This window comes from Pogoniulus pusillus, chromosome 28 (assembly GCF_015220805.1).
Source record: "Pogoniulus pusillus isolate bPogPus1 chromosome 28, bPogPus1.pri, whole genome shotgun sequence".
In the NCBI taxonomy this organism is placed as follows: Eukaryota; Metazoa; Chordata; class Aves; order Piciformes; family Lybiidae; genus Pogoniulus; species Pogoniulus pusillus.
The window spans coordinates 5,313,048-5,328,343 of record NC_087291.1 but is presented as its reverse complement, the minus strand read 5'-3'; the positions used below and the strand labels follow the sequence as shown (position 1 = coordinate 5,328,343).

Sequence of the window (15,296 nt, the reverse complement as noted above, 5' to 3'; positions counted from 1 at the left end):
TTGGTTTTCCTTTCCTTCTGCTGGTTATTTCTACCACTGTGTGACTGGCTCTGGCTGGGGCCAACCCACCACACTTTGGAAAAACATCCTTCTCTTCAAAGTCTTCTGCAAGCAGCAGGTATGCCATGAAAACCAGTTTGGGAAAACATTGAAATGCTGCACTCAGACATAGTGATTCACAAGGAGTGGGAGGCCTGTGTTTTCCAAATAGCTCATGTTTTGTCTCTCCCCAGACGCTTGTTATTTCAACTGAAGGCTCTTTACTTTGTCTTCAGTGCCACTGCTCAGTGCTGTGTGGGGTTACAGAGTGGCTACAGCTCCATTCAGAAAATGGGGTGCATGCTGTGACTTGGTGTGTGCTGTTTCTGCAGCACTGCAGCTTGTCAGCTCAGCTACTCATTATTTGGAGAGGTTTTTTCCCCTTTATCACAGTATCATCAGGGTTGGAAGAGACCTCACAGATCATCAAGTCCAACCCTTTACCACAGAGCTCAAGGCCAGACCATGGCACCAAGTGCCACGTCCAATCCTGCCTTGAACAGCTCCAGGGACGGCGACTCCACCACCTCCCCGGGCAGCCCATTCCAGTGTCCAATGACTCTCTCAGGGAAGAACTTTCTCCTCACCTCCAGCCTAAATCTCCCCTGGCACAGCTTGAGGCTGTGTCCTCTTGTTCTGGTGCTGGCCACCTGAGAGAAGAGAGCAACCTCCTCCTGGCCACAACCTCCCCTCAGGTAGTTGTAGACAGCAATGAGGTCTCCCCTGAGCCTCCTCTTCTCCAGGCTAACCAATCCCAGCTCCCTCAGCCTCTCCTCGTAGGGCTGTGCTCAAGGCCTCTCCCCAGCCTCGTCGCCCTTCTCTGGACACGCTCAAGCATCTCAATGTCCCTCCTAAACTGGGGGGCCCAGAACTGAACATTTTGATTTTCACATGCTCTGTGAGCTTTGGACAGCTGTGTTCAAGCATCAAATGAATTTGGGTCAGTGTGTTTGTAAGAATGTTCTTGTAGTGGCAACTTACAAGTGGCTGGCTGGGAAGAACGCAGGTATTTGACTGGAGCGGAGAGGCTGTGCGGTGGCTGCCGGCAGATTCCTCGGCTGAGTTGTTGATTCCTAAAGAATTAGGCTGAGAGGATGCAGCAAGGACATAGCTGCTGCCTTCAAGGACAAGGGAGGTTATTCTGCCCCTGTACTCAGCACTGCTCAGGCCACACCTTGAGTGCTGTGTCCAGTTCTGGGCTCCTCAATTCAAGAAAGATGTTGAGGTGCTGGAAGGTGTCCAGAAAAGGACGACAAAGCTGGTGAGGGCCTGGAGCACAGCCCTGTGAGGAGAGGCTGAGGGAGCTGGGGGTGTGCAGCCTGGAGAGGAGGAGGCTCAGGGGTGGCCTCATTGCTGTCTACAACTACCTGAAGGGAGGTTGTAGCCAGGTGGAGGTTGGTCTCTTCTGCCAGGCAAGCAGCAACAGAACAAGGGGACACAGTCTCAAGCTGTGCCATGGGAGGTCTAGGCTGGATGTTAGGAGGAAGTTGTTGGCAGAGAGAGTGATTGGCACTGGAATGGGCTGCCCAGGGAGGTGGTGCAGTCTCTGTCCCTGGAGGTGTTCAGGCAAAGCCTGGCTGAGGCACTTAGTGCCATGGTCTTGTTGACTGGCTAGGGCTGGGTGCTAGGTTGGACTGGATGATCTTGGAGGTCTCTTCCAACCTGGTTGATTCTATAATTCTCATGATGAAATGCCTTTCCTGTCCTACCTTCTTCCTTCTTTTCCTCTCCCTTTCCCTGTTTCCCCCTTCCTCCTTTCAAAGAAGACTACTCCTTTTTTCTCCTGGCTCCTTCACACAGAAACTTGCTTAGTTTCTTTTATAACCATTACTGTTTATCACAGAATCAGCCAGATTGGAGAAGACCTCTTACAGCCAGAGTGAGGTTTCTCTGGGGAACACACTGAATAGTAGAAGTTTCCAGTGTTACCCAGTATGTGTGAGCAGGACCCTCAGCAGATACCACCCCTTTGATAGGTTTGCCTCCCCACCCCCGCCCCAGAACCAGGAGCAACCCACACAGTTTTCCCCAGTGGATTCCTTTTGCAGACCACATCTCCCTCAACTGTAGGCAATAGGGCAGACTGAGCAGGACCAGCTCTGTTGACTGTTCCTCTGCTAAGCTGGGTGGTTTCTGCTCGGTGTTTGTCCCAGTTTTTGAAAGTTCCACCCCCCCCATAGCTTTGAGGTTGGTTTTCAGCAGGCCACTGTGATGCTCAGTCTTTCCTGCAGCTTGTGCATAGCATGGGATATGGTAAACAGACTCATCGAGTCCAACCTATCACCTAACCCTTCTAATTAGCTAAACCATGGCACTAAGTGCCTCATCCAGCCTCCTCTTAAGCACCTCCAGGGATGGGGACTCCACCACCTTCCCAGGCAGCCCATTCCAATGCCAATCACTCTTGCTGTGAAGAACTTTCTCCTAATGTCCACTCTGAACCTGCCCTGGTGCAGCTTGGGACTGTATCCTCCTCTCACTGGGTGCCTGGGAGAAGAGACCAACCCCACCTGGCCACAACCTCCTTTCCAGCAGTTGTAGAGGGCAATGAGGTCTCCTCTGAGCCTCCTCTTCTGCAGGCTGCACACCCCCAGCTCCCTCAGCCTTTACTGTCAGGGCTGTGCTCCAGCCTCCTCCCCATCCCTGGTGTCCTTATGTTTTGGAATGAGCTGGCAGTTGTACATAGGCAACCCATACATGATAAGGAACGTGTTTGCAAAGACAAGTGGCCCTGTTTGTTATTGCCATGGGTGTTAAAGGCATTTCTATAAAGAAAACCCTAGCTTTCTTCAGTGGAATTAGTGAAAAGAATGATGTGATACTGGCACTGTATTTGTAACTCCATCCTGTGTCTGCATTTATGTCTGTAGAACCACCAGTGAACCATGGCAAAGGACAATATGCTGAAGTTAGGATACTTTTGTTACAGTGCTTTTAGAAATTGAATGTTCTAAAATTCTGTCTTAAATAGATGTGGGTTTTTTTTTTTCCTTTGAATAGATCAAACTATCTATTTGTGCAATCCTAAGCACAAATACAGGTTGAGTGGGGGATGGCTGGAGAGGAGCCCTGAGGAAAAGGACCTGAGGGTCTGGGTTGATGCAAAGCTCAACATGAGCCTGCAGTGTGAGTGCAGCCCAGACACAACCCTGTGCTGGGCTGCAGCAAGAGCAGTGTGGGCAGCAGGGCAAGGGAGGGGATTCTGCTCCTTGGCTCTGCTCTCCTCACACCCCACCTGGAGTCCTGTGTGCAGTTCTGGAGCCCCCAACACAAGAAGGACATGGAAGTGTTGGAGCAAGTCCAGAGGAAGGCCACGAAGATGCTCAGGCTGCAGCAGCTCTGCTATGAGCACAGGCTACAAGAGCTTGGGATCTGCAGCCTGGAGAAGAGAAGACTTTGAGGAGACCTTATAGTGACCTTCCAGTGTCTGAAGGGCGTCTACAGGAAGGCTGGAGAGGGACTATTGACAAGGTCTTGTAATGACAGGACAAGGGGGAATGGGTTTAAACTTGAAGAGGGGAGATTTAAACTAGATGTAGGAAGAAGTTGTTTGCAGTGAGGGTGGTGAGACACTGGCACAGGTTGCCCAGGGAGGTTGTGGCTGCTCCCTCCCTGGAGGTGTTGAAGGCCAGGTTGGATGAGGCCTTGAGTGACCTGTTCTAGTGGGAGGTGTCCCTGCCTATGGCAGGGGATTAGAACTGAATGATCTTTGATGTCCCTCCCAACCTAAACAATTCTATTCTGTTATTCTATTTGCAGACATACCTGAATGCTTCCTTAATTCTGCAAAATTCAGGGGGGGTCATTTTGTGCTTAGGAATCTTAATTAAATGTTTTAATCCATTTAATGTTTCTTTTTAAAGCAACCACTTCCTGAAACAGGCTTATGTTACCCATCATATTGTTAAGCTAGGTGGTTTTGCAGTTGCTGATGAATTGCCTTGATGAGGACAAGCAGTTTTCATGCTCAAATTGGCTACTTGAGTATCACATGCGCCTTACAAGCAAGGCATCAATGAGTCCTATTGTGTCAGGAGAGTAGTTCACTCTGTGGGCATCATGAAGATCATTAGAGAGTCTTGTTCTCACGATAAAGTAGTAAATTATATTGCAACTCTTGGCTACAGATGTACAGGGAATTACATCTAACCCAGCTTTAACGCTACGACATGAAATAGCGTGAGTTAAAGAGAATGAAAATTAGCCCAAATGACTCATGGCCTCTGTTCTCACCAGCTCACCAGAAATTGTTCAGTGTGTTGCCACAATGCTGACCCGTGCAGTCACTAACCTGTCAATGCAGAGCTTGCATGCAATTAAGGTAAATAAACTGGAAGCTCTTGAGACATTCTGTGTGGTAGCAGTCTTGTTACTGCGCGTCTGCTGAGGTCGCTGCTTTTGCTAGGCTTCTGTGGGATAACTGATTCATGGAATCAGCCAGGTTGGAAGAGACCTCCAAAATCATCCAGTCAGCCAGATCAGCCAGAGAGGCTGAGAGAGCTGGGGGTGTGCAGCCTGGAGAAGAGGAGGCTCAGGGCAGAGCTCATTGCTGTCTACAACTACCTGAAGGGAGGCTGTAGCCAGGTGGGGTTGGTCTCTTCTGCCAGGCAACCAGCAACAGAACAAGGGGACACAGTCTCAAGTTGTGCCGGGGGAGGTGTGGGCTGGATGTTGCTCCTAAGTTCTTGCCAGAGAGAGTGGTATGAGCTGCCCAGGCAGGTGGTGGAGTCACCATCCCTGGAGGTGTTGAAGCAAAGCCTGGCTGAGGCACTTAGTGCCATGGTCTAGTTGACTGGCTAGGGCTGGGTGCTAGGTTGGCCTGGATGATCTTGGAGGTCTCTTCCAACCTGGTTGATTCTATGATTATGATTTAATATTCTTTGTGGTCTCCAGAATTTAGTTTTGCAGATACTGCTATGTTAGTCTCTCAGTCACATCGCATAACCATTTCTTTGTCTGTACCTTGAGATGAATAAAAAACTTATCTTGGAAGTACTGTTCCTGTTTGTTCCATTAAGCTCAGGTCATACAGTCTAGCTCAGGTCACAGAGGAACACATCCAGATAGGCCTTGAAAGTGTCCAGAGAAGGAGATTCTACAGCCTCTCTGGGGAGCCTGTTCCAGTTATCTGAGACTCTTACAGGAAAGAAGTTCCCCCTTGTGTTGAGGCAGAACCTCCTGTGCTGCAGCTTATATCCATTGCTCCTTGTCCTGTCCCAGGGAGCAGTGAGCAGAGCCTGTCCCCCTGCTCCTGACCCCCAGCCCTCAGATGTTTATGAACATTTATCAAATCCCCTCTCAGTCTTCTCTTCTCCAGACTAAGCAGCCCCAGGTCCCTCAACCTCTCCTCCTAAGCCATGCCCTCCTGTCCCCTAATCATCCTCATAGCCCTCTGCTGGACCTTCTCCAGCAGATCCCTGTCCCTCTTCAACTGGGGAGCCCAAAACTGAACACAGTATTCAAGATGGTCTCACCAGGGCAGAGCAGAGGCAAAGTAGAACCTCCCTTGATCTGCTGGACACACTCTTCTTAATGCACCCCAGGATCCCATTGGCCCTCTCTGCAACAAGGGCACATTGCTGTGCCATGGATGTTCTCCACCAGCACTCCCAGGTCCCTCTCCACAGGGCTGCTCTCCAGCAGATCACCTCCCAGCCTGTACTGGTGCAGTTTATGATTCCTCCCCAGGTGCAGGACTCTGCACTTGTCCTTGTTGAACCTCATCTGGTTCCTCTGTGCCCAGCTCTCAGTCTATCCAGGTCTCTCTGGATGGCAGCACAGCCTTCAGCTGTATCAGCCAAGCCTCCCAGCTTGGTGCCATCAGCAAACTTGCTGAGCAGACTCTGTCTGTCTGTGCCCTCATCAGTGGCATTGATGATTATGTTGAACAGAACTGGACTTGTTCTGTTTAGCTTCCTTTACCAGTTTTAGTTCCAAGAACCAAACTCCACCACGTTGTGATCACTGTCACCAAGGCTGTTCCTGACCTTAGTGTCCTCGACCAGTTAATACAAGGTCCAGCAGTGCACCTCTCCTTGTTGGTCTGGTAGCTCAGTATCAATCTCTGCCTGAACACAGAGCTGTTAGAAACTCACTAGAGCATTCTGCAATTTGCCTTCACAGTCATCACATTCAGAAAGTGATGTCTACTGCCAGAAGGCTTTCTGTGAATAAGCCAAGTGGTGAGATTGCATTACCTTGCAGAAATGCAGAATATGGTCAAACTGGCTTCAAGTTCATCTGGCAGATGAGCAAAATAATCTTGCAGGTGGTAGATTGCACTGTTCCTCTGATCTGCATGTGTAAACTCCAGTTCACTCTCTAGATAACAAGAGTTGAGAATGATGTTGCCTTGAGATGGACGTATTTACATCAGATGGCATCAAGAAATAGCAGGGCTTTTTTTGTCTCTTGCTATTCAGTGTTGTGCTAATTTGAGCCTAGCTGGGATATTTTGGTGAGAGGAATTAGATGATAGGCTGTGAAAAGGAAACAATGGTGATGGCTACTGCACTCATAGGCTTGCTGAGGTGGATAAAAACAAGAACATAAACATAGATAACAGAGTTGCTCTCTGCGTTTGGCTGCCTCCCTTCTCTCCCTGACCTGCTGTCTGATTAATCTCTCTGCTTCCTAACCCCCCTCTGATTCTCCAAATTCACCTTGAACGTAAGGCAAAGTCTGGGATAAGGTAGAGGGGTGGAAAGGAAATGGAAGGGTGATTTGGAGCCCCTCCTGGGGACTCAGGTTTCTGGGAGGGCTGCTGTGTCTCTGTATTACTTTTTAACTGGCATATTTCTGTCTATAGCTGTAGATATTGTGAATATCTGCTTGCATATTGTGCTAAGTTGTAAATATAAAGCTTCATTCCTTAATTTCCAAAGCTGGCTGAGTCTAGTCTGGGTGATTTTATAAGAGTTGGGAGTGAGTAACACCCAAAGCATGACAAGTGTCTTGAATCAGACACAATTCTGATCATAAAGGAAGACGTAGACCTTCCTTCTGTTTGGTTGGTACTGATCCTAGCCAGGCAAGATTATACTTCTTAGACCTTGATGGTTCTAGCATGAGGAGGTTATCTATCAGCTGTCTCCCTGAGGAGAGGGACTTGGGGGTGCTGGTGGATGAGAAGCTCAACAGGAGCCAGCAGAGTGCACTTGCAGCCCAGAGAGCCAAGCAGAGCCTGGGCTGCAGCAGCAGAAGTGTGGCCAGCAGGTGGAGAGAGGTGATTCTCCCCCTCTAATTTGCTGAGACCCCACCTGGAGTACTGCATCCAATTCTGGAGCCCCCATTAGAAGAGGGATGTGGAGATGCTGGAGTGTGTCCAGAGAAGGGCCACGAGGATGCTCAGAGGGCTGCAGCAGCTCTGCTGTGAGCACAGACTGAAAGAGTTGGGGCTGTGCAGGCTGGAGCAGAGGAGGCTCCCAGGTGACCTTCTTGTGGCCTTCCAGCATCTGAAGTGGGCCTGCAAAGAAGCTGGGGAGGGACTTTAGGCTGTGAGGGAGTGACAGGACTGGGGGGAATGAAGCAAAGTTGGAGGTGGGGAGAGTCAGGCTGGAGGTGAGGAGGAAGTTGTTGAGCATGAGAGTGGTGAGAGGCTGGAATGGGCTGCCCAGGGAGGTGGTTGAGGCCCCATGGCTGGAGGTGTTTAAGACCAGGCTGGATGAGGCTGTGGGCAGCCTGCTCTAGGGTAGGGTGTCCCTGGGCATGGCAGGGGGCTTGGAACTGGCTGATCCTTGTGTTCCCTTCCAACCCTGACTGATTCTGTGATTCCAATGTAAAACTATTAGAGGGAAAATGAACTTTCTTTTTCTATATACAAAACAGGGAAAGTAATTTTTGAAGCTGTACTGGAGTATCTAATCACTATGAATCACTGTGATTGGAAAGGACCACCAGGCTCATCCAGTCCAACCTTCATCTCGGCATCCTGAAAAGAAAAGCACTGAAAGAGGAACACTTCTAAATAGGGCTTCTAATATAAAAAGATTATTTCATGGGAATATTTCAGAGTAAAAACTTATCAAGGCACATACAGTGCTTTTAAGGAAAAAAATACACAGCATTTTTTCCAGATCAGAAAATGCAGATAATGGAAGCTCACAGGCTTCTTAAATTCAGTTCTTTCTCGTGAAATTGTAATTAAGTCATGTGTTGCTGATGGATTTGCAGCAGTCTTAATTCATACCAACAGCAAATAGAGGTAGCTAAATGTCACCCTCTTTCCCCCCTCCCCAGCAAACCAAGAGAGGTTATGGCAGTAAGAGCAAAAGGGAATCACTGTTGCTTCCCTTCTTGACCAGATCTTGCTTTTTCCCATTCAAGCTGTTTCTAATGAGATGCAGCTTCTTTGGAACCAGTTAACCTTTAATCTTCTCAGACAGCTCCCTCCTGACTCATTTGTGTTTTCTGAAACTCAGAACTTGCAGTGATTGCATCTGCTCCAGTTGGGTTGCCTGTGTTTCAGTGTAGCTTCTGAAGGTGGATGTTTTCCTAGTGCAGGGGTGGGATGCGTGTGTCAGTGCTCCAGGCAGGCTGTGGGAAGAACACGAATGGGAGCAGCAGCATAGTAAGTGCTGCTGATGTCTTGTATGTGTGTAGCACAGCTCTGCTGGATAAAGCACTGGCTGGGCAAATGGGTCCAAAGGGTCAGTGGAATTAAATCCATCTGGTAGCTCGTCACCAGTGGTGTTCCTCAGGGCTCAGTGTTTGGACCACATCTGCTTAATGTCTTCATTGATGATCTTGATGAAGACGTAGAGAGTGTTCATCAGTATGTTCATGGATGACACCAAGTTAAGTGGCAGTGTTGAGCTGCATGAGCATAGGGAGGCTCTCCAGAGGGACTTGGATAGATTGGATCAACAGGCCAGTGTTAATGGGATGAGCTTCAACAAGGCCAAAGGCCAGGTCCAGCACTTGAATCACAGCAACCCCAAGCAATGCTACAGGCTTGGGGAAATGTGGCTGGAAAGCTGCCTGGTGGAAAGGGACCTGGGGCTTGTAATCAGCAAGCAACTGAATATGAGCAAGCAGTGTGCCCATGTAGCAAAGAAAGCCAATGGCTTGTATTAGAAATGCTGTGCCCAGCAGGAGCAGGGAGGTGACTGTCCCCTTGTACTCTGCTCTGGTGAGGCCACACCTGGAGTGTTGTGTTCAGTTTTGAGTACAAGAGGGATGTGAAGGTGCTGGGGTGAATGCAGAGGAGGGCAAGGAAGCGGAGGAAGGACGTGGAGAATAAATGTTATGAAGAGAGACTGAGGGACCTGGGGATGGTTAGTCTGAAGCAGAGGAGGCTGAAGGAAGACCTCATTGCAGTCTATAGCTACCTGAAAGGGTGTTGTAGAGAGGCTGCTGCTGGTCTCCTCTCACAGGTAAGTAGTGATAGAACAAGAGGGAATGGCCTCAAGCTACAACAGGTTTAGACTGGACATTAGGAAAAATATTTTCATGGAAACAGTGGTCAGGCACAGAAATGGGCTGCCAAGGGAGGTGGTGGAGTCACCAACCTGGATGTGTTTAAAAGTTGTTTGGATTTGATGCTTGGGGATATGGTTTAGGGTGCACCTTGCAGAGTAAGGTTATTGGTTGAACTTGGTGATCCTAAGGGTCTTTTCCAACTGGAATGTTTCTGTGATTCATAGAATCATAGAATCAACCAGGTTGGAAGAGACCTCCAAGATCATCCAGTCCAACCCAGCACCCAGCCCTATCCAGTCAACCAGACCATGGCACTAAGTGCCTCAGCCAGGCTTTGCTTGGACACCTCCAGGGATGAAAACTCCACTACCTCCCTGGGCAGCCCATTCCAATGGCAATCACTCTCTCTGTGAAGAACAATCCATGGTTTAGGACCAAGTCTAACAGATTTTAAGTAGTTAATTGTATGTTAATGTTTCTTTGGTGTTCACAGAGATTTTGTCAGCAAGACATTAAAGCGTTGTGTTCTGTACTGACAATGTCCAGCCATATCTGTAGGGCTGTAGAAAGCCTCAGAGGAAAGCTTACTTCCTACCACCTTGGCCGAGGACCCATTATCTCTCTAAGCAGATTATGACTGCTAAAACAAAATGCATTTATACAGGATTATTATTTCCTTAGCATTTAAAGCTTGCTTTAATTATAAACAATCAGGATTGTGGAAGATTACATGTACAGGCAAGAACGAATAGTAATCCATTGTTGTTATTTGTGATGATTGGAGTAGGAATTTCCTTTTGGAATCACAGAATCAACCAGGTTGGAAGAGACCTCCAAGGTCATCCAGTCCAACCTAGCACCCAGCCCTAGCCAGTCACCTAGACCGTGGCACTCAGTGCCTCAGCCAGGCTTTGCTTCAACACCTCCAGGGATGGTGACTCCACCACCTCCCTGGGCAGCCCATTTCAATGCCAATCACTCTCTCTGCCAACAACTTCCTCCTAACATCCAGCCTAGACCTCCCCCGGCACAACTTGAGACTGTGTCCCCTTGTTCTGTTGCTGCCTGCCTGGCAGAAGAGCCCAACCCCCACCTGGCTACAGCCTCCCTTCAGGTAGTTGTAGACAGCAATGAGGTCACCCCTGAGCCTCCTCTTCTGCAGGCTGCACACCCCCAGCTCCCTCAGCCTCTTCTCACAAGGCTGTGCTCCAGGGCCCTCACCAGCAGAAGAGCCCAACCCCAAAATACTTCATGAACTTTCACCTTTAAATTATTACCTCTTTCTATTTTGAACAGATTTGTACTAATACATGGGTTGGTTTTTTTTTTCCCCCTCTCCTTCCCCTCTTCTTTTACCAGGATGGTACAAAACAGAAGCGAGAGCGGAAGAAGACTGTGTCGTTCAGCAGCATGCCGACCGAGAAGAAGATCAGCAGCGCAAGCGACTGCATCAACGCCATGGTGGAAGGCTCTGAGCTCAAAAAGATCCGCTCCAACTCCAGAGTGTATCACCGATACTTTCTTTTAGATGCAGATATGCAGTCTCTACGCTGGGAACCTTCCAAAAAGGATTCTGAGAAAGCGAAGATCGATGTTAAATCGATCAAAGAAGTGAGAACAGGGAAAAACACCGATATTTTTCGCAGCAATGGGATATACGACCAGATATCAGAAGACTGTGCTTTTTCTATTATCTATGGGGAGAACTATGAGTCGCTAGATCTTGTGGCTAACTCGGCAGACGTTGCAAATATTTGGGTTACTGGCTTAAGATACCTGATTTCTTACGGGAAGCACACTCTAGATATGATAGAAAGCACTCAAGACAATATGCGGACTTCATGGCTTTCGCAGATGTTCAGTGCATCGGATGTAGAGAATTCAGGACACATCCCCCTGTGTAATGCTGTACAGTTTATAAAGGACTTAAATCCTGGTTTAAAAACGAATAAAATCGAACTAAAGTTCAAGGAGCTACATAGATCCAAGGAAAAAACTGGTACCGAAGTAACAAAAGAAGAGTTTATCGAAGTTTTTCACGAGCTTTGTACCAGACCTGAAATCTATTTCCTCTTGGTTCAGTTCTCAAGCAATAAAGAGTTCTTAGATACCAAGGACCTCATGATGTTTTTAGAAGCAGAGCAGGGTATGGCCCACGTCACTGATGAAATAAGCCTTGGAATTATTCAGAAGTACGAGCCAGCCAAAGAGGGCCAGGAGAAAGGTTGTCTTTCTATAGACGGCTTTACGAATTACCTTACTTCACCGGACTGCCACATATTCGATCCGGAGCACAAGAAAGTTTGTCAAGATATGAAGCAGCCTTTGTCTCATTACTTTATAAATTCATCTCATAACACATACTTGATAGAGGATCAGTTTCGTGGCCCTTCCGACATCACGGGCTACATTCGCGCTCTCAAGATGGGCTGTCGGAGCGTGGAGCTGGACGTGTGGGACGGGCCGGATAACGAGCCAGTGATTTACACAGGGCATACCATGACATCGCAGATCGTCTTCCGTAGCGTGATTGACATCATTAACAAGTATGCATTTTTTGCTTCGGAATACCCTCTCATTTTGTGTTTAGAAAACCATTGTTCTATTAAGCAGCAGAAAGTGATGGTGCAACACATGAAGAAAATTCTGGGGGACAAACTGCATACACAGTCTCCAAACATTGAAGAGTCTTATCTTCCGTCTCCAGAATCACTTAAAGGGAAAATACTAATTAAAGCAAAGAAGCTTTCCTCTAATTGTTCTGGTCTGGAGGGAGATGTCACAGATGAGGATGAAGGAGCAGAAATGTCGCAGAGAGTAGGGAAAGAGGGGCTAGAGCAGCAAAACTCGATGACGGGGAAACGATTTCAGCTCTGCAAAGAGCTCTCTGAGTTGGTAAGCATATGTAAGTCTGTGCAGTTCAAAGAATTTCAAGTTTCCTTTCAGCTCCAGAAGTACTGGGAAGTGTGCTCATTTAACGAAGTGCTCGCTAGCAAATACGCCAATGAGAACCCCGGAGACTTTGTAAATTACAACAAACGTTTCCTTGCCAGAGTTTTCCCCAGTCCTATGAGGATCGATTCCAGTAACATGAACCCCCAGGACTTTTGGAAGTGTGGTTGCCAGATTGTAGCGATGAACTTTCAAACGCCTGGCTTAATGATGGATCTTAACATCGGTTGGTTTCGGCAGAACGGCAACTGTGGCTACGTCCTCCGTCCTGCTATCATGCGAGAGGAAGTGTCCTTCTTCAGTGCAAACACAAAAGACACCGTGCCCGGAGTGTCACCTCAGCTGCTTCATATTAAAATAATAAGCGGGCAAAACTTTCCTAAACCCAAAGGATCAGGTGCCAAAGGTGACGTGGTGGATCCTTACATCTATGTTGAAATACATGGAATCCCTGCTGACTGTGCAGAGCAAAGGACGAAAACTATGCATCAGAATGGAGATAATCCAATTTTTGATGAAAGCTTTGAGTTTCAAATAAATTTGCCAGAGCTAGCTATGGTGCGTTTTGTAGTGCTGGATGATGATTACATTGGGGACGAGTTTATCGGGCAGTACACTATTCCCTTTGAGTGTCTACAGACCGGTTATCGGCACGTCCCTCTGCAGTCTTTAACTGGTGAAATGTTAGCACATGCCTCCTTGTTTGTGCATGTGGCCATTACTAATCGAAGGGGTGGTGGGAAACCTCATAAACGGGGCCTCTCTGTGAGGAAGGGCAAGAAATCAAGGGAATATGCTTCTATGAGAACATTATGGATTAAAACAGTAGATGAAGTGTTCAAGAATGCTCTCCAGCCCATTCGAGATGCCACGGATTTGAGAGAGAATATGCAGGTACAGTTTTTTTACGATGAATTTACCAGTTCTTGTGTGTGGTTTTGGATTATGGTGTCCATGGAATATATGTTTTTGGGTCTTGTTGCGTTTTTAATGCTATTTGAGTCTTAGTGCTGAACAGCCTTAAATAGACGTCGTGTCAGAGCGGACGTAGAGATCATACTGTGTCGCACTGCCTCCATGCATAAGTCTGGTTTGGTGAACGTGAACTGGAAATACCACTCCAGTGTCATAGAATCATATAGAATTATAGAATCAACCGGGTTGGAAGAGACCTCCAAGATCATCCAGGCCAACCTAGCACCCAGCCCTGTCCAGTCAACTAGACCATGGCACTAAGTGCCTCAGCCAGGCTTTGCTTCAACACCTCCAGGGATGGTGACTCCACCACCTCCCTGGGCAGCTCATTCCTTCTCAACCCTGTTGGCTCATCCTGCCTTTGAGTGTTGGATAGACACTAGAGGAAATTGTGGCAGCTGATAGAAGGAGAAGACTTTACTCCTATTGGAAAACCTCTTCTACATGAAAGGCATAGAGGTTTTGGAGCTGTTTTTGGCAATCCTCAAACAGAAGGCAATACTTCCAGAAAGACTGTCTGCTTTCCAGGCAGTTCTTAGCAACAGTATGTTAGAAATATATGAAAACAGCACTAAGGTTTTAGAAGGCATCATCTAGAAGAAATTAACCTCACCTTTAATGTCACTTGCAGTAAGGAAGTAGTGTTTCAGGAGAAAGTACAGACCAAGCTGCTTGTTTTTGTGGAAGACAAGAGATCTCACTGAAGCTATGGGTGGTTTGGGATAGGCTGGATGTTAGGAGGAAGTTCTTGACAGGGAGAGTGATTGGCATTGGAATGGGCTGCCCAGGGAGGTGGTGGAGTTTTCATCCCTGGAGGTGTTGAAGCAAAGCCTGGCTGAGGCACTTAGTGCCATGGTCTGGTTGACTGGCTAGGGCTGGGTGCTAGGTTGGACAGGATGATCTTGGAGGTCTCTTCCAACCTGGTTGATTCTATGATTCAATAAAGGTTCCAGGCAGTTAAACCCTTTTAGACAAAGTGAGTTGTAAAGTAGTGTTTTATTTAGGAAGGCTTTTATCTATAAACTCTGATGGAATACTCTGTCCTGTGAGGACAGACTGAAAGGGTTGGGGATGTTCAGTCTGGAGGAGGCTCCCAGGTGACCTTATTGTGGCCTTCCAGTATCTGAAGAGGCTCTACAAAAAAGCTGGGGAAGGACTTTTTAGGATATCAGAGTGTGACAGGACCAGGGGGAATGGAGCAAAGCTGGAGGTTGGTAGGTTCAGACTGGATGTGAAGAGGAAGTTGTTGAGCATGAGAGTGGTGAGAGGCTGGAATGGGTTGCCGAGGGAGGTTGTTGAGATCCCATGGCTGGAGGTGTTTACAGCCAGGCTGGATGAGGCTGTGTGCAGCCTGCTCTAGGGTAGTGTGTCCCTGAGCATGGCAGTGGGGTTGGAACTCAATGATCCTTGTGGTCCTTTCCAAGCCTGACTGATTCTATGATTCTATGAATATTAGCAGTGATCAATAAAATTAAGCATCATAATTTCAAGTGAAGTGACCTGTTAAATCCTCTTGCTTTGTCTTGTCAGCATTACATGAATGATTAAACGGCTTAACTTAGCCTGTAGTTAACCTAGACTAGAATTCTGTCATGTAAAAGATACTGTATTTTAAGACACTTTTCAAGGCAGAGATGGACCTACAGTTCAAGGAAACAGGGAAACCATGCAGGTTTTGTAGCTACTTTCATTCTTTATAAGCTGCAGTGTTTTCCAGAACTGCTATAACTGAAAGCAGGCTCTACAGCATGGTTTCTTTGCACATGAGGTAGTGAAATGTATTTTAATGTGTTTGAAAGTTGTGCTATCAACTAAATTCATCATTACCTGTCAAAATACTATCAAGAAGGTATTTTTGGTACACAAGGAAATAACATAGCTTTGCTGACATCATACGATGTGCTCGAGTT

General features: G+C 47.5%; 1 protein-coding gene across 1 annotated transcript in view; it reads left to right on the top strand.

Moving 5' to 3' along the window:
• The window catches only part of PLCL2 (phospholipase C like 2), a 112,570-nt gene that overhangs the window by 54,567 nt on the left and 42,707 nt on the right, over nt 1-15,296 (top strand). The window contains exon 3 of the mRNA XM_064166944.1: nt 10,819-13,305. Within this exon, the coding sequence (XP_064023014.1) occupies nt 10,819-13,305 (2,487 nt within the window). The remainder of the gene's footprint in view (nt 1-10,818; nt 13,306-15,296) is intronic.